Source organism: Ceratosolen solmsi, unplaced genomic scaffold (assembly GCF_000503995.2).
Source record: "Ceratosolen solmsi marchali unplaced genomic scaffold, CerSol_1.0 scaffold30, whole genome shotgun sequence".
NCBI lineage: Eukaryota > Metazoa > Arthropoda > Insecta > Hymenoptera > Agaonidae > Ceratosolen > Ceratosolen solmsi.
This window is the reverse complement of record NW_011948421.1, coordinates 7173447-7192506: the sequence shown is the minus strand read 5'-3', so window position 1 is coordinate 7192506 and position 19060 is coordinate 7173447. Positions and strand designations below refer to the sequence as shown.

General features: G+C 20.3%; 1 protein-coding gene and 1 non-coding gene across 4 annotated transcripts; one reads left to right on the top strand and one right to left on the bottom strand.

Moving 5' to 3' along the window:
• Positions 1–5110: 5110 nt before the first annotated feature.
• On the bottom strand, positions 5111–5182 carry TRNAA-UGC (transfer RNA alanine (anticodon UGC)). The gene has a single exon. It is a non-coding gene; the product is annotated as a tRNA-Ala (tRNA).
• A 3443-nt stretch (positions 5183–8625) lies between these two features.
• Positions 8626–17274, top strand: ValRS (Valyl-tRNA synthetase). 3 transcript variants are annotated; one of them, XM_011498700.1, is made up of 18 exons: positions 8626–8655; positions 8753–8955; positions 9638–9814; positions 9958–10079; positions 10284–10448; positions 10717–10918; positions 11001–11289; positions 11367–11491; positions 11562–11707; positions 11766–11964; positions 12124–12300; positions 12371–12492; positions 12566–12674; positions 12958–13239; positions 14921–15076; positions 15664–15867; positions 16074–16349; positions 16973–17274. In XM_011498700.1, exons 2-18 carry the CDS (start codon positions 8785–8787, stop codon positions 17186–17188), a joined length of 3138 nt encoding a protein of 1045 aa, XP_011497002.1. In that variant the 5' UTR covers positions 8626–8655; positions 8753–8784; the 3' UTR covers positions 17189–17274. The 3 variants fall into 3 exon arrangements, with proteins under 3 accessions (XP_011497002.1, XP_011497000.1, XP_011497003.1); XM_011498698.1 differs by having other exon boundaries at positions 9955–10079; XM_011498701.1 differs by lacking the exon at positions 14921–15076 and having other exon boundaries at positions 9955–10079.
• Positions 17275–19060: the final 1786 nt, after the last annotated feature.

The window sequence follows — 19060 nt, the reverse complement described above, 5'->3', positions numbered from 1 at the left end:
CTTTTTATTAAAATCAATTCTTGTATTTAAAAAATTTACTTTTAAATATTTTAATTTTTTTTTTAATTTAAGCAATGAAAATATAAAGTGATAGAAACATTAAAATTTATCAAATTCTTTCTTTTTAATATTAACAATAATATTTTTACAAATGATTGTTTATTAAATAAATGTTCTATGAAAGTTATAATAGCACGGAAATAAATAGTTTAGAATTAAATATTAGAAATAACTCTGTAATTTATTTAGATAAATAATATGGATTAAAATATACTAAAATAAGATTAATTTTAAAATAATCTGAATTTTATAAATATAATAATTTGTTTATTGTATAAATTTTATTTGTTATAATCATTATTTGGTATTGTTTATTACAATAAAAATAAATGTTTTATCTTAATATTAAACAGAAAATGTTAAGATCTTAAAATTAAATAACACTCATAATAATATAATAATAAATAGTATTAAAATAAATCATAATATTTAAAAATATCTCTTGTAATAATTTATATGTAATAATATAATTTTCTTATTTTACATTTATTTTACAACTTTTTACAATTATTTTAATGATGTACAATAGATAAAAAAATTTATTCGTAAATATATATTTAATATTTCATATTCAGTTTTTAACTTATAATTTTAAATACAAATTAACTAAAGAAATGTATATCTATATAATATTTGGTTAATAAATATAATAATTGCAATTTCATTCTTTTAATTATATTATAATAAATAAAAAAGCATTATTTCTCATTTTTCTTGAAGTGAGATTATTATAAATATTACAATATTTTGTAATGAAATATAATTATTATTGTGAATATTCATTTATAAATATTCATTAATAAATTTTTATTTGGTGAATTTATTGACTGAATAAGGGTGGGTATTTAAAATGTATATTGTCATTATTATTAATAATCTTTCAAGAATCATAAATTTATTATATATCTATTAACAATTTACGTTACATTAAATCATTAACAAATATAAATATATTGAAAAGAATTTAACTTCTTTAATTTTAATAACATTATTATAAAGTATTTATAAAAAATTGAATATATAATTTATTCAATATACTAATAATTTTTAATTCCTACTTAAATTTTTTGATTTCTATTATTTGAAATATTTATTAAAATTAGTTAGTAAATGACGAATTTGCTTAAATCAATCAAAATTATTTATATCAAAATTAATATTAATATGAATGAATTTTTAAATTATAAATTGTATATTATTCAATTATTTGAACTATAAATGTTCTATTTTATTAATTTTATTTAAAGTCAAATGTTTTAAATAAACCGTCAATACTTTAATATAACTGTTTATTTCATATTGCTCTACGCGATTCTGTAAATTTTTAAATCACAGTTAAATCTTGTAATTTAAGACACTATTATTACATATTATTAGTAATAGATATATTACATATATATATAATACGCAGATAGAAAGCTTAGTAAGAGAAAAATAGGAATATTAATAACCATAAATAGCGTGTTGTTAATACCAAGCTTAAAATAAAATTTATTTTTACTTAAAGTAACTGCTAAATAGGAAAAGATTTTTCGGTTCAGATAACGGGAACCGATATTTATTCACATGCAATAATATGATTAAAGCTACGGATTTCGACTACCGTTATATGTATGCACACGCGCGCGCGCGCGCATACACACACACATGTTCAAATAACAAAAAACTGGAATTTCAATATGATAGTTAATCGAAATAAAATGCTAATAATTTAAATACTTAAATATTATGGAAAATAAATTAATCGTCATGGCAATAAGTACTTCAAAAATTTTCAGAAAAATTCAAATATTAAATTTAATTTTATAACACTAATAATTTATGATGAATTCGAATTTTATGTGTGACGAGTTGAAATACCTCATCAAGAAACAACATTTTACTTTCACCGATAGTTTATCAAAGTTTTTCGGTTTTTCAAGAACCAAAATGATTGAAAGCAGAGCAATTAGTGATTGAAACGTAATTAAAATACAATATAAAACAATGCTAGATAGTGATAGAGGTAAAGACGTTATAAATAAGGATTTTGAAGGTTCCTTGAAAGGCAAAGGAATCATATATCTAATGAATATTCGTTATAAGCTGAAATAAAATGATTTTTCGGAGCACGAAATTTATATAACAGCTAACGCACACGATCCACAATTTAATAAAAATCTTATTTTTCTTTATTTTAATGGGTAAGAGAAATGAAAGAAGCAAGATAACATTGTAGAGAAAAATTTTTTAATTGGATGTGTAGATAATTGCAAAGCTTGCTATATTTGTGTATCACATTTATTATTAAGATATATTATTAATCCGTTGTGTATTTTAATTATTTAACAGAAAAAATTATATCGCAATAAGGACAATGTCAATTATCCTAATGAAGAAAAGCATGAAGCAAATAATATCTGATAGTAAAATAATATTTAATAATTGAATAATAGTTTGAAGTAATTTTTATAACATAAAATAAAAAGCCAATAAGAAATGTCAATATTTGTTGATATTTTTTTAAATTGATAAGATAAATTTCGAATCAAGCAATAACAAATTTTCAGTCTAAAATTAAGAATAATTTGCGCTCCATCTCGGCTCTCTTACGACCGATATTTAAAGGCAACTACACACGTGTTAAGATAAACACAATGGCATTCCAGTGTTTGATCAGAGCACTACAATCATGATAACCTCTTAGCGATAATATTCAATAGATTATAACCTGCTTCATTCATCGTAAATATATTTCAACACCACAAGATTATCAAGAAATATAAAGTTCGTCTGTAATTCACCCTTTTGTAAATCAATTCAAATAAATAGAAATAATAAAGACATGTGTTAATTATTAATCAGTGCATTCACCCTTTACTTGCCCGGCAACCCCACATAACATCTAGTGGGTTTTATTCTTCTACGTTAATTATTGCACGTTTGGCTGACTAGTCAAATTGTGGGATTATTTTCCGAACAATATGTATATATTACATTAAAGGGATAGTAATAATAATATATTCATAAAAGATATAATATATATATAGTAAATATTTATTCTAAATACATTATTATTGATACAGATAAATACGTTTAATATGACTAAATTATTGAAACTATTTCAAACTAGTTGAAATGATATTTTAAAAAGAAATTTAAACTCGAAAAAAAATTAAAATTAATAAATGAAAATCATTTGGTGATAGACTTCTATCTTTTCTAAATCCATTGGGCTAAAAAATCGAAAATACATGGTAATAGATGTCTATGAATAAAACTGATTCTTTTGCTTCTAATATATGACCGATCTTAGCCCTCGTTCACTGTTTTCAGGTTGCGATAAAAACGTAACGATAATGAATACGTCGCTGTCGCTGTGTCGCTCTTTTTAAAAATCCAGTTGGTCAGTATGAAGTTGGTAATTGGATGTTTATTTAAGTATTTTAATTTTACTATGAAAACCGGTCATTACAAACAATAATCTTGCTTTGCATACCAGTTGACCTTCCGAAGCGATTGATTCCAGTTCATGATTATATAAAGAAAAACTGAAGAAAAACTTTTTTTGGTAAAATGTGACAGTTCTGTTTATGGGAACTTCACATTTAAAATATCGTCACACTTCTAACTTATTTAAATTGCAAGCAATTGGAAAATTTGTAACTTGACATATTTTTGACCATATATGGATTACATTTGACACTTAAAAAAGTTTTGTTATATGATCATAAAACTCAAATTATATTGCATTCTTTTTACTTATTTTTATGTAAATAATCTATGATACCACTTTTTTTATAAGAACATGGTTCTTGTAAAAGGCTTATTTTTAATTCCATAAATTTTAATGTTAATTAGTTGTATCATTTTTTAGAAATACAAAGATTATATTACTTGAGAGCTAACCCACTATTTATAATTTTATAAGTCAATGTTTTAATAAAATTTATCATTCTTCATCTGTAAACCTATATAAATTTTTTATTTCTGAATATTTAAAATTGATTTGAATCTTCTTTCTATGATAAATTATTTTTATTATTTATAATCCTTATTTTTAATTTCAGTATTTCATATTTTTCTAATTACATTGAAAAAATTTTATTTTATTGATTCCTGCTATCTTGTTACTTTTGATTTTTATTAAAAATATTTTATTAACTATAACTAAAAATTTTTGTTATATTATATTTTTATTAAATCAAATACATATATGTAGCTGTATTTAATTTACAATATATAATACTATAACTATATTACTTATAATAACAAAAGCATCTCCATCATCTAAAAATCAATTTCAATTAATCAATATTCAGTTTAAAATTTTTAAAAGGTAATAACAAACTAAAATCTTAAATTCAGTTTTCATTATAATTGTAAAAAAATTAATCTTTTATAAGTGCATATAATTATTGATTTATTAATGGAGTTTTCATATCAAGTATCGTCGCAAATAATTTAATATTGAAAATAAAAATTAGTCTTTTAAAATAGTATAACTGATATAGTATAACTGATGAAATAATAGTAGATTGAATAATTTGTATTTACAATAATTCACAGTTATTAAAAAATAATTTTATTACAATATTTACAATATTTTTAAACCACATTTAATTTTTTCCATTACAAAAAACAAGCATTTCAATTATTACAATTTCTTTTGCTATTAATAAGTTAATTTTTAAAATAATACCTTTGTATTGATATATAATTATTTATTGTTATAAATTAATATTATGAATCTAATACGTGGTTGCTAGCAATGTAGTATGTATTTTTGATCAAATTGTAAATAAATGAAAGTAGAAAAAATAAATTAATGTAAATATGTAAATATAATTTATATCCAACTTATTAAAAAATATATATTGTTAACATATTTTTAAGTCATTTAAAATAAAGCTTAATCAATTTTAAATATGAATATAATTAAATAAAAAAGACGAATTGCGTTAAATATAAAAAAATAAAATATTCATACTCTTAAACGTAGTATTTAAAATTAACTGCAATAAAAATAATACTTTAAAATTCCTTTTAATTAATGATAAATTTAAAAAATTGGAGATGCCGGGGATCGAACCCGGGACCTTTCACATGCAAAGCGAACGCTCTACCACTGAGCTACATCCCCTAACCTATTGATTAATTATAATATATGTGATTTATATTTTCTAAATAATATTAATATTATTAAGAAATAATTTTTTAAACTATTAATTAACAAAATTAAATTTTAATGTAATAGATATATTTTCTAAAATAATAAATTTAACGCTTTAATAGTATGTATAATTTATTCTATTATTTTTTTATCTTTATTTTTTTGAATAATATAATTTTTTAAATATTTTTTTCTTTAAAAAAGTGCTGAAAATTTTGTTATTTTAATTATTTTTTATATAAATCAGATAATATGCATACGAATTTTTATGTATTACAGGCACTTATTACATTAAAAAATATGCATTCATTTTGAAATATGATTAGTTTAATATTTAATTAAAATATTATTGTAGTTAGATACCTACTTTATTTATTTAAATAATTATAATGTAACCAAATAACGCAAGGGAAATTAATATCTCACATTAATATGACCTAATAGCTACAGCTAGTATATATTGATTATTAATTTGCAAACGGAAATGTACATAACAACTATAGATATAAATAAATATATGTACATATTGCTATCATGTTATGCTTAATTATAAATAAAAAGAATTTTTAATATATTTACTTATATTTATAGTTATATAGTTATATACATACATTTACACTTCAAAATTAATAATATATAAATAAAAAATAAATGTATGTATATATTAAAAATATTTAAGTTAATTAAAATTTAAGTTATTATAATTATTTAGAATGATTTATTGACATTAAGTATTAGAATTACATTAAATAATTATTTTAACCTTTTATTCTTAGGGCTCAAATTTAATTAACTTGAATTTTCACCTACTTTCTCCAGAACTGAGTTTTTCTAGATCATATTATAGTGAAATAAAATTATTTAAGATTGAACTAAAATATTATTCATATTTCGTAGGTATCAGAATGCATTTTATAACAAGATTTAAAAAAATTAGATGTAACAATGTATAGTAATATTAATATAGTTAATATAAATATTTAGTATAATTATGCAAATATGAAAATTATACAATAATTCAAAAATATATTAAATTACTGTAAGAGAGTGCAATGAAACGTAGTTTACTTATATTTTGTAACCACCATTTTTTTTCTTTTAAATTAATGTATCCTAAATATTAGTATCTACATCTGCACGTACTTTGAAATCGATATTTGTCAATTAATTTAATATAATTTAATTTAGTTGAATATTTTTATGACCCATCTTACTGTATTTTTTTTTTTTTAAACTATCGAATAAAATATTTGGATTAGTTGTTATGCAGATGCATATAGGATTTCATTTATTTATAATATCTGGATTAATAATCGTTTCAAAAAACCTGATTGTCCGATTAGTGATATTATTATAATTTAACATTTTATGAATTTATATTTTATAAAAGTATTATAAAAAGCAAGGAGTCTCATCTTAAAAATGAATTCGTTAAGCACGTATAACCTAATGAAATATAATATATAAAGCTGAAAATGTTATATAAATGAAATTTTTCTAATTTTTAGAATTTTTAAAATGATTTTATAGAAAAGCATTTATAGAATTAAATACATTTAATAACATAGTTTTTAAATATTTAACTCTTATGATACTGCTGAGCATATATATATTAACTACATTAATTAAGTATTTGTAAATAAAGCTAATCGACAATACATTGTTTTGTGTTTATTATAAGTTATAAAAGAAATTAATATTACATATTTACATTTTCTCTTTATTGAATTTGAAATTTTTACACAATAATTAATTATCATTTCTTCAACATGGTTATATTTATAATACATGTTTCCTTCGAACGTTTATGAATAATTTTATGAAATATATATGTAAAAAAATATATGCATTATATTAATTCAATTATATTAATAAAAAAGTGATGAATACGTAAAAATAATATTTAGAAAAATTAATATTATTTAAAATTGTCGTAATAAAAAATGTTAGTTATTTGTTCTCAATAAGATTTCATAAATTATAGTTATTTATAATTAATTTATTATAGCAATTCAATACATTTTTAATGATGTAGTTTTTACTTTTAAATTAAAAAAAATTAAAATCTACCATTATAATATTTGTAAAATTTTTTTTAGGTATACTATAATTATTAAAAATAGTTCATTATAATTGAATATAATAATCAAAATGTTTAAAACTAAAGTTTTCAATCTGAGAGGATATATAAAAAAATGGACGAAAGTAGGATAATTGAATTTATTTTTCATTTCTCTAATTGTATAATAAATGACAGATTTTATGATAAACAATATTGATAAACAATGTGATATTATTAACGCTACCAATGAGCAAGATGTTTTTTAACCATTGCATACTAGAATGCACTAATCTAAGAATAATCTAACTGCTAATTATCTTTGAAGGACGTTGGAAATCAAACATTTATATTGTGTTGCTTTTCTTACATTTTTTACAAAGTTAGTGATATTTACTTACTAATTTACTTACATATATAATATATCATACATATTAGCTAAAAATTTGATAACCTTATAATTTTCTGATATTTTAACATATATAGTAATAATGAATAACATTACACTTGCTCAAGAATTGTCAGAATATTGTAAGAATGTTATATATTACATTCTGTATTAAATTTATATATATTGTATGCTATTTTGAAAGTAATTTCTAATAATATACAATATACCAAAAATAAATTTAGAATTATATCAAAACGTTCTCAAAATACACAATTTTATTTACATTTATTTTATCTACTATGTATAACTATGATAATTTATATATATATCATTATATTAATCATATATCATTTTGTTAACATTTAACATCTAATTTCATATAAAAATTATGAAAAACATTTAATTAATTTTTATATAAAATTATAATATAATTTTAATTAAATAATGATATTGACTCATAGGAATATTATAAATATAAATAAAATGTATTAAGATTTATAGACGTAATATTTTAATTAATTTAATAAAATAATTATTCAAAGGAAAATATAAAATTCCAGCTAATTATATGCATACATATATATATGTAGCAATTGATGAGTATGTTTTAAAAAAGAAAATTTTTTAAATTCAATTAAAATTATTATGTAAAATTATTATTAAAATGTTAATTATATTTATAGCTAAATAAAAAATATAAAAACTAATCAAGGGTTTGATAAAACAATATATATCAAATATATATTTTGTTTAATATATAAAATATAAATATGAAGTAACTGAATTTCTAAATTCCTTATTACACACGAATTAAAAGCATTTTATAAACTTTTAACGTAAGTTATTATTATTATTTTGAATTTATGTTGAATATTTTATTAACATTACGAGCATTTTGAAATCAATACATTCAACCATTGGATATGGTTTAAAACGAAATATGTTGTATGATTTAAAGCAATAATAATAATTATACTTATGCTGTTTTTGTTCGTAAGTTTAGATGTATATATATATTATAATTTATAATCGAATTTTACCTATAAATAATAGAAAAAATTTCAAATAAATGTATTTTATCTTTTTAAAGGAGAATTTTTTAACTCTACAAGTCATTACAAAATGTCGGATTCTCAGAAAAATTCGAGCGTATACAATCTTCAAGAACCACATTCAAAATCAGTTAAACGATTAGAAAAGGAAAAAGAAAAGCTTGCTAAACTTGAAAAATTCAAGCAAAAACAAGAAAAAAAAAAAATTATTTCTGATGAAAAACTTAAAGAAAGATCAAAGGTACTTAATAATGTTTAAATTATAACAGATAGAAGTGTTAATATTCACTAAGTATTTTAATGTACATTAACATATGGTCCGATTTATAAAAAATCATTATGGTTTTAGTTAAATTCGTTTATTTTGTGATATATTTATCATTTTATATTTAAATTATAAATTCAACCTTAATATTTCAAAAATTAATTTAAGATAAATTACCTTTTTCTGTAAATATTTAAAATTTTAGAATTGAAATAATTACTTAAATTTATTGCTAATTGGCATTAATACATTAATTCTAAACAATATTAAAATTTCTTTTTTAAAATATTCAATAGTAGTAGATTTTCAATAGTTAGATATGTAATTAATTTTATCATAATTTTATAATTTATATATCATTTAGAATCTTATTTATATTATAAATTAAAAATTTATTTTCAAACTATAATTTTATTTTAGTTCAAATTAATAAACGATTAAAAGTATAAATTTTTAACGAGTTATTAATTTATATATTGTTTTTTGTTTCCTCATTATCTTAAATGAATAAATAGATATTATAAGTAATGTAAATTTAAGATATTCAATCATTTATGTTATATAAAATGTATAATATATAATTAGTTTTATCGTATCTTATTTTGAACATTTTGATTAAATTATTTAAATTAATTTGAATTTTTATTTATGCATTCAGAAAAATATTGAAAAAAAGGAAGAAATTAAACAGCCAGCTACATATATGTTGAATATCATACCAGGCCACAAGAAAGATGTTTCATGTTCATTACCAGATAATTATAGTCCACAATATGTTGAAGCAGCTTGGTATTCATGGTGGGAGAAAAGTGGATTTTTCAAACCTGAATATAATGTATGAATATAATATAAATTTTTATAAATTTGGAATTGTATATATATTGAAATTTGAATTTGAATACTATTTTTTTTTTAGTAACATATAGTAAAATATATTGTATATAATATTTTTAATCGTTATTTTATATCCTTTAGAGGAGAAGAGAAGGAAAGGTTTCAAATAAAAAATTTGTAATGGTAATTCCACCACCTAATGTTACTGGTTACCTTCATCTTGGTCATGCATTAACAAATGCTATTCAAGATGCAATTGTAAGATGGTAAGAGCATTAAAATTCATTGTTTTGACAAATAAAAGTTCATTTTTGGTAAATTAAAACTTTAAGAATATTTAAACTATTAAACTGAAATTATATACATTGTATAAGAATATTTACTTAAATTATTAAATATGTTGTTTATTTTTTTCTTGTTTTTATAATATTTTCACATTTTTATTTATATAATATTAAATTTGAACATAGGAATCGAATGAAAGGACATATGACTCTGTGGAATCCAGGATGCGATCATGCTGGTATTGCAACACAAGTTATTGTAGAAAAAAAATTATGGAGAGAAGAAAAAAAGACACGCCATGATTTGGGACGTGAAAAATTTCTTGAAAAAATTTGGGATTGGAAGAACGAGTAAAAAATTAGTGTTTTATATATAAAAAAAATTATAATAAAAGTATTTTTTTCTTATTATATGTAATTTATTTATATAGTAGATTATTAATATTATAGTTTGTTATAGATTATAATATAATAGTTAATAATATAATGTTCGTATATTTAAAAAAATTAGAAATAAAAGAAAATAAAATTTTGTTTAACTACTATTATCAATTACATATAATTCACATAGTTTTTCTTTGTATGCAATGATATTTATATGTATAATATTAAAATTTAGAAAAGGTGATAGAATATATGATCAATTGAAAAAATTAGGAAGTTCATTTGATTGGGAAAGAGCCTGTTTTACAATGGATCCTAAATTATCTCGAGCTGTTACTGAAGCATTTATTCAACTCCATGATGATAATTTAATTTATAGAAGCAACCGGCTTGTTAACTGGTCATGTACATTAAGAAGTGCTATTTCTGATATAGAGGTAATAGAAAAAAACTGAAACTTTATCATAAATCTAAAAATTTAATTTATTTATCTAAAATTACATAATTAATCATTTTAAGGTAGATAAAATAGAATTGACTTGTAAAACATTACTTTCTGTTCCTGGATATGAAGATAAAATTGAATTTGGTGTTTTGGTATTATTTTCTTATGAAATTGATAATTCTGCTGATAGAATTACAGTAGCAACTACTAGGATTGAAACGATGCTAGGAGATACTGCTATTGCTGTTCATCCAAATGACAGTCGGTACTCACATTTAATTGGTAAATTTGCTAAACATCCTTTTTGTAATAGAATGTTGCCCGTTATTGCCGACACTTATGTTGACATGGAATTCGGTACAGGTAAATATAAATTACTTTTTTAAATAACTGATCATATTTTTCTTACTTTTATGGTAAGTTATAATTTAATTACTCAGGCGCGGTAAAAATAACTCCTGCTCATGACCCTAATGATTATGAAATTGGTAAAAAACATAATTTATCGTTTATTACAATTTTCGACGATGATGGCAATATTATTGGAGATTATGGAATTTTTTCGGTATAAAAAAAAGTTTTATAATATATTTTTTAATTTGAATTATTTCTATATTGTGTATAATTAATTTAAGGGAATGAAGCGTTTTCATGCTAGAAAAGCAATTATAAAAGAGTTAACAGATAAAAATTTATTTGTTGAAGTTAAAGATAACCCTATGATTGTACCTATTTGTAGCAGATCCAAAGATATTGTGGAACCTCTTGTGAAACCTCAATGGTAAAGTAGAAATACGAAATAAAATTATTTAAATATTTTATATTATAATACATTTCAGGTATATTAAATGTAATAATATGGCAAAAAATGCAGCTGAAGCTGTGAAAAGTGGAAAATTGAAAATAATTCCTGAACAATTCAAAAAAAAATGGTATTATTGGATGGAGGGTATCAGAGATTGGTGTATTTCACGGCAACTTTGGTGGGGCCATCGTATTCCAGCATTTTTTGTTTCTATTGATAATTGTTGCATAGAGGTAATTTTATTTTTATTTTGTATATATTAATATCTTATTTAATTTGAATTAATAATTATATAAATGTAATCAACTTAATAAAATTCAGATATAAATAATTGTTGTAATTTTTAATTTTCTCGTAAACTAATGCATGTAAAATAACGAAAATATTTTAAGGTGTCAGACGATGAACGATGGATCAGTGCACATTCAGAAGAAGAAGCTAAAATAAAAGCAGCCATAAAATTTGGAGTTAATAAAGATCAAATTAAGCTTAAACAAGATCCAGATGTATTAGATACTTGGTTCTCTTCTGGCCTTTTTCCATTTTCAATTTTTGGTTGGCCTGATCAGGTATATATTTTTATACTTTTTTATAAATGTTTCAAAATTAAAAAAAATCTGTAATTCTGTCATTTTATAGACTGAAGATCTTAAAACTTTCTATCCTGGAAATCTTTTGGAAACTGGTCATGATATTCTTTTTTTTTGGGTAGCAAGGATGGTATTTTTAGGGCAAAAATTATTAGGGCAATTACCATTTAAGTAAATTAAGAATTAATTTGCTTTTGTTTAGATATTTAAGGATTAAATATTAAAATCTTATTTTGTTTCATAGAGAAATCTATTTGCATGCAATGGTAAGGGATTCTCATGGTCGAAAAATGAGTAAATCTTTAGGAAATGTAATAGATCCAATAGATGTAATTCATGGCATAACTTTAGAGGTAAATTATTAAGCTGTTTAATACATTAATATGCTTTTTATTTGGATAGTAAATATAAATTTTGTACTATTTTTGTATTAAACAAGTGAACTTTTTTAAATTAGAGAAATCATAGTTTTTTCTTAATTTGAAGTTATTTGTACTATTTTTATTTAGAATAATGGCTATAGTGAGATTGTATATTTTTAAATTTATGTATACATCCAGAAACTACAACTTTTATAAAAAAAATTGATTATTGATTTAATTATTTTAAAAAATTGTATTTTATTTCTTTATCAAGAATTTACATAAGCAGTTAATGAAGTCCAATTTAGAACCAAAGGAGTTAAAACAGGCAATTGAAAGTCAAAAGCGTGATTTTCCGCAAGGTATACCTGAGTGCGGTACTGATGCTTTACGCTTTGCTCTTTGTGCCTACACTTCGCAAGGACGGGATATTAATTTAGATATAATGAGGGTGCAAGGATATAGATTTTTTTGTAACAAGCTATGGAATGCCGTAAAATTTGCTTTAACATACTTTGGTAACAATTTCAAGTATGATGAAATTGAGGATATTAAGGTATATTTCTTTCAAAAGTATTATATACTAAAAAATTATTTTTCTAATTTCTTTTATTTTACAAAAACAAAGTCAATTTAAATGAAAAAATTAGAATTAAGAACATATTATGTAGAAACATTGTAATCCTTCAGGACACCTACCAATAATTTTAATGTCCTAATAATTTCATGACAGGTTTATTGAATCCTTGATTTCAGTTTTTAATTTCATCAGATTGTCCTCACAATATGTAATTCTGTTATTGAAGTAAAAATACATTATATTAATTTCTAACCGATATATGACGTTGAATATAATAATCATATGTATTCCATAACAATAAGACTGCTAATATATTTTCATTTAAATTTAATTTTGCCCCATAATTCAAATTTTAAATATTTAATGATTATTAATAGCGTTATTAAATCATTTTTTAATTTTCATTTGCATATTCTAATCTTAATAAAAAAAAATTACTTAGGTTACAATAATATAATTTATAATCTATTAAAAAAAGTATAAAGAACGTACTTGATGTTTTTCAAATTTAGTATTTTACTTATTATGACACACTTTTATACATCTCTTATATATATTTATATAACATTTATATAAAATATAAATGTGGATAAATAAATTGAAAGACATTTTTAATTTATCTGGATACTGGTTTAAAATTACTATTATATTTTTATGTATTATATTTTTTTTTATTTATATAATATATACAAACTTCTCATTTTTGTAATTTAAAAATATGAAATTTTTTGTTCTGACTAAATGGTTATTTTATAAATATTTTGATAATTGATTGTAGGTTACAGATAATGGGTTCAATGAGAACTATTGATCAATATTAATTATTAACATCAATTTGATATACAAAAAAAAAATATAACTACTATTAATTAATTTGAGCGTACGTTATTAATCGGTTATATTCAGTATTTAATTAAAGTGAATTGTATTTTATCATTTTTTATGAAAAACATATAATAAAAATTAAGTACCTGGATTTTAAAAAAAATTTAATAAAAAATTTGTTAATCAAAAGCTTTGCCTTATATAAAATCAAATAAACCCTAAAACTTTCTATGTTAAATAAGAAAGCACACTAATAGACTTAATTAAATGGTCTTGTATCTTCACCCGAAAGATATGTAAAGTTTCATTGAGATGTGAGGATATTTGATGTCATGGTAAAACTGCATTTTGTTATGTAATACATTTAACTCAAAACTTTTAACTGTATAGAGAGGTTCCACAAGTGGAATCAACAGTTATAATATTATGAAATCAATGGTATGGTGTTTATGGATTTGAGTTTAAATTTGCTGCATATTTAACTAATCTGTCTATATTTTATAATTTATTCATTCTAGCATTTTACCTTAACATTTTTTCAATAGTATTGATATTTAAGTAAAATACATAGTATGTTATTCAAAATAAAAATTATGAAATTACTAAATCACGATCAATTAATCAACTGAAATTTAACATCAGGAATAATTATGTTTGAATTAAATTTATTAAATATAATTAATAATTTTCTTAATTTAATAATTATTTCTCAACTCTTTAATAGTTCACATGCCATATGTCTTGCTTCTAATAGACAAAACTTGGAGGTTTCTTTTTATTTATATTTGTTTAGTGTATATTAATAAGTGATTAAGAAATTTAATATTTACAGTTTATTGGAAATGAATCAAACATTGATTTATGGATGCTTTCAAGAGTGAGCAATGCCACTAAAATTTGCGATGATGCATTTACACGATATGATTTTAATGCAGCAACTACTGCTTGTTATAATTTGTGGTTATACGATTTATGTGATGTATATCTGGTACGATTTTCAATATCTTAAACAAAAATTTCATTTATCACTGGAGATTAATGTTTATATCTAAAGTGATAATAAAAATTTAGATCATAATAATTTTGGAAAAATTGGGTTAATGAATTATAAGATATTTTTTTTGTATTTTTAATTAAAATTCAAAATTAATGAAATAATATGAATTTATTGGTTTACAATGATATATTTTATTCAAATCTTTATGAATTAAAATTCTAAAAAGTAATATATATATATTATATAATCATTTTACATAAGCTGATTAAAAATAATTTTTTTCAATTTTCATAATATTATGATAATATGATTTTATTCCTTGAATCTATATAATTTTATAAAGTGAAGATTAAGTATAATTTTTACTACCTGTTTATAATTTAAATTATTTTAATACTTTAAAAAAAAAAGTAATTATTATTCAAAGAAAATATTATCTTAAATGTATTATTTCTAAAAGAGAAAGTTGAATATTCAAATATTGAAAAATAGTAGTAGCATACAATTATATGAAATATATTTTAAATAAAGTGAAAAGTTAATGTTTTAGTTAAATTTTAATATTTTTTTATTTTAAGGAATGCTTAAAGCCTGTTTTTCAGACAGAAAATGAACCACAGAAAAAAACGGCTCAACGTGTTTTATTTAAAACTTTGGATGTAAGTTTACGATTATTGAGTCCATTTATGCCTTTTATTACAGAAGAACTGTATCAACGTTTACCATATAACAATTTAGTTTATCCCAGTATATGTATTTGTCCATATCCGACATCTACTGAGGTACATGTTTGTCACTTCTTAATAATTGATATAATAATTTTTTTAATTCTGTTTTACACTACAATTATTATACAATAACATTAATCAAATTAATTTGTATATATACATATGGTTTCAAGTATTCAAAAATTATATTATATTTAAAATTTCTAATACAAATACTTTCAGTCAACATTAAATGATTTTAATACAATCTAATCATTCAGTGTTGTTGGAGAAATGAAGATTTGGAAAGGGATATAGATTTTGCTCAAAAAATTATAAAAAGTATTAGATCATCTCGAGGTACCTATAATGTTCCAAATAAATTGAAGACAGAAATTTATGTTGCTTGTCATGATCTAAAATGTACTGAGAAGATTTTTAAATATTCTGATGTCATTAGTATTTTGGCATACTCAATTATCCATTTAGAAAAGCCTCCAGTCGGTTGTGTAATCCTAACAATTTCTGACAAATTACAGATACATCTATTGTTAAAGGTAATGTTTTTTTTTTAATGGAAAATTCATAAATATTTCATATTGGATATATGGAAATCTTACATAATTTTTTTTCTACATAGAATAACATTTTTAACATTATTTAAATTAGTTGGTCATCAATTAAAAATTTAAATATAAATTAAACAATTTAACTAAATTATTAAAATATATTATTTATAATTTAAACACCAACTTTGTTTAATTCACAAAATATTTAGATCAATTGTGTAATTAAAATTATTTTGATAAATGTAAGATTTTAACAAATAATTAAAATTTTTTTACAAATGAAATTAATTTCAACAATTTGAATAAAAATAAATTTAAAAATAGATATTTAAGTATATATATATATATTTTTTATTATTATATATTTATATTTAATTATTTGGTAAAATTGTTGCTCAATACATCTATATTAGGATTTATAATTATTTAATATGTAAATATTAATAATTTATTCTTAAAGTAAATAATTTTTAATATAAAAAATTTACAGAATTATGTATGTATACTTTTTGATATATATTTAAATTGAATAATATTTCAATGATAAATTGTATTGATTAAACAGTTTTATTCCTATTTAAAATTGGATATTAAATTTATAATGTAAATAGGGCTTAATCGATCCCATCAAGGAACTAGATAAATTAAAAAAAAAAGAAGCACAATTGGTTAAAACAGTACAGAAGTTGAAACAAACTATCTTATCTACAGATTACAATATTAAAGTTCCTACTAATGTACAAGTAATAGATAAAGAAAAATTAGCTAGCAGTGAAGGCGAGATACAGAGATTAATTGAAGCAATGCAAGCTCTACAATCAATGTAAATTAATACAAGATTTTAAATAACATTTTAATACGATTTTTAATAAAGTTCATTATGATTATTAACCAAAGATCTTGGTCAGCATCCCAAATTCGATTTTTTATTTTTCTTCAGGGCCTGTTTTCTTTAAGTAAATTAATCATAATTTAAACCATGTTATTTAAATAATATATGCAAATATAATATTGAGTAAAATGGCTATAAAATGTTTTTAAAATGAATATATATAAAATTTATGTATATTTTATGCATTTATAATTTATGTATATTATATACTTATGTATATAAAATTTACATTTATAAAAATATATAAACTATATTAAATATTCTTTAAAAATTTATCATAAAAAAAGGAAAAATGCAATGCAAAATCGAGTTCAATATTTCATTTTCAGTAATATAATTTTCTGTGAATCAGGTACTGTCTTATTGATTCTCATTAAATATAATACTTTCTTTTCAAATAACATTTTTGAATAGTGATCCATATTTGATAACATTAAGTATCAAAATTTATTTGATATAATATAAATTGGAAGCTAAGATGACATTGTCACAAAAAGATTTTAGTCAGTAAAAAAAATTGTTTATGCAATTATTTTAAAATGATTTTTATTCTTTGAAAACTTATTAATTAGTATTATTTACGAAAACAAAGAGTACAATTGTGGCTAGTAGAAATTAGTAGTAGTAAATAGTAGAAATAAAAATATATTACATATTTTGTAATTACTGATTTAATTTTTTTATATATTTATTTCATTTGTTTTGAAAATCATATAAATATACTACTAATTGTGATATTTTTATAATAAAAATTATAATAATTGTTTTAATATGTAAAAGGTTATTGATACAAATAATTTCAATTATAAACCATTAATGAAAACTTTATAAATGAATTGTTTATTGATTCAGTAGGAGCTCAATTTTTTAACTAATAAAAAGACAATTATTTTATTAAACTATATATTTATTGAAACGAAAAAAATATATCTATTATTTTAATATTTTACTTTCGTTGTTTTTTGTGATTTGTAATCCATGTTTCTTTTAATCAATTTACCATAAAAAATTTTAATACAAACTTCAAAATTACATGTTATTTCTTTTACAAAAATTTTGATATAAAGTACTGTAATTATAAAATGTTAATTTCAATAAATATTATTGTAATTTTGAAACAAATTACTCGTCAAAATAAATCCATTTTAAAAAACTAGATGTATAAAAATGCTGTTTCTGTTTTAAAAATTAAGAAATATCAAAAACTATTTTACCTTTAACTTAGTACTAAGTATATAGCAAACAATTGTTTAATTTATTAATATATTTTTAATTATATATAGTTAATTATATCTAGTTGACGTAAAAAGGGCAATTAAACTAAAGAAGGTGTAATAATTTATTTTATAATTTTAATTCGATTTCACTAATATATATATGAATAATTTGTATTTATTTTTATTATCGTATAAAGTAGTATGTAAGTATAAAATTTATAAAAACTATAATATATTTTAATAACAATTTACCTGTTGTATTACATTAATTATAATTATAATTCAATATTAATTAATAATTATTTTGAAAGATAAGAAAATTGTGATTTTTGCTAATTAATATAAATATTTAAGAATAAACTAAAAGAATATAATTTTTTTAAATTTTATAATAAAACAATACATATTTAATTTTTTGTATAATAAATTATATAATTATAGAAGAATATTATTAGGTGGATAAATTTTCTAGTCTATCTTAACTGAATCTAAATTTTTTTAAAAGATAAATCAGCAAGTATTACAATTAATATATTAATGAAACTATCTGACTTGAGTTAAGCAATGTTTTATTTTAATAGAAATTTTTT

Excerpts from the sequence above, each read along its gene's own strand:
- ValRS (XM_011498698.1), top strand. The coding sequence starts at position 8,785 with ATGTCGGATTCTCAGAAAAATTCGAGCGTATACAATCTTCAAGAACCA. Across the intron at positions 12,675-12,957 it reads TTCATGGCATAACTTTAGAG|AATTTACATAAGCAGTTAAT; the intron begins GTAAATTATTAA and ends TTCTTTATCAAG. Across the intron at positions 16,350-16,972 it reads AGATACATCTATTGTTAAAG|GGCTTAATCGATCCCATCAA; the intron begins GTAATGTTTTTT and ends TAATGTAAATAG.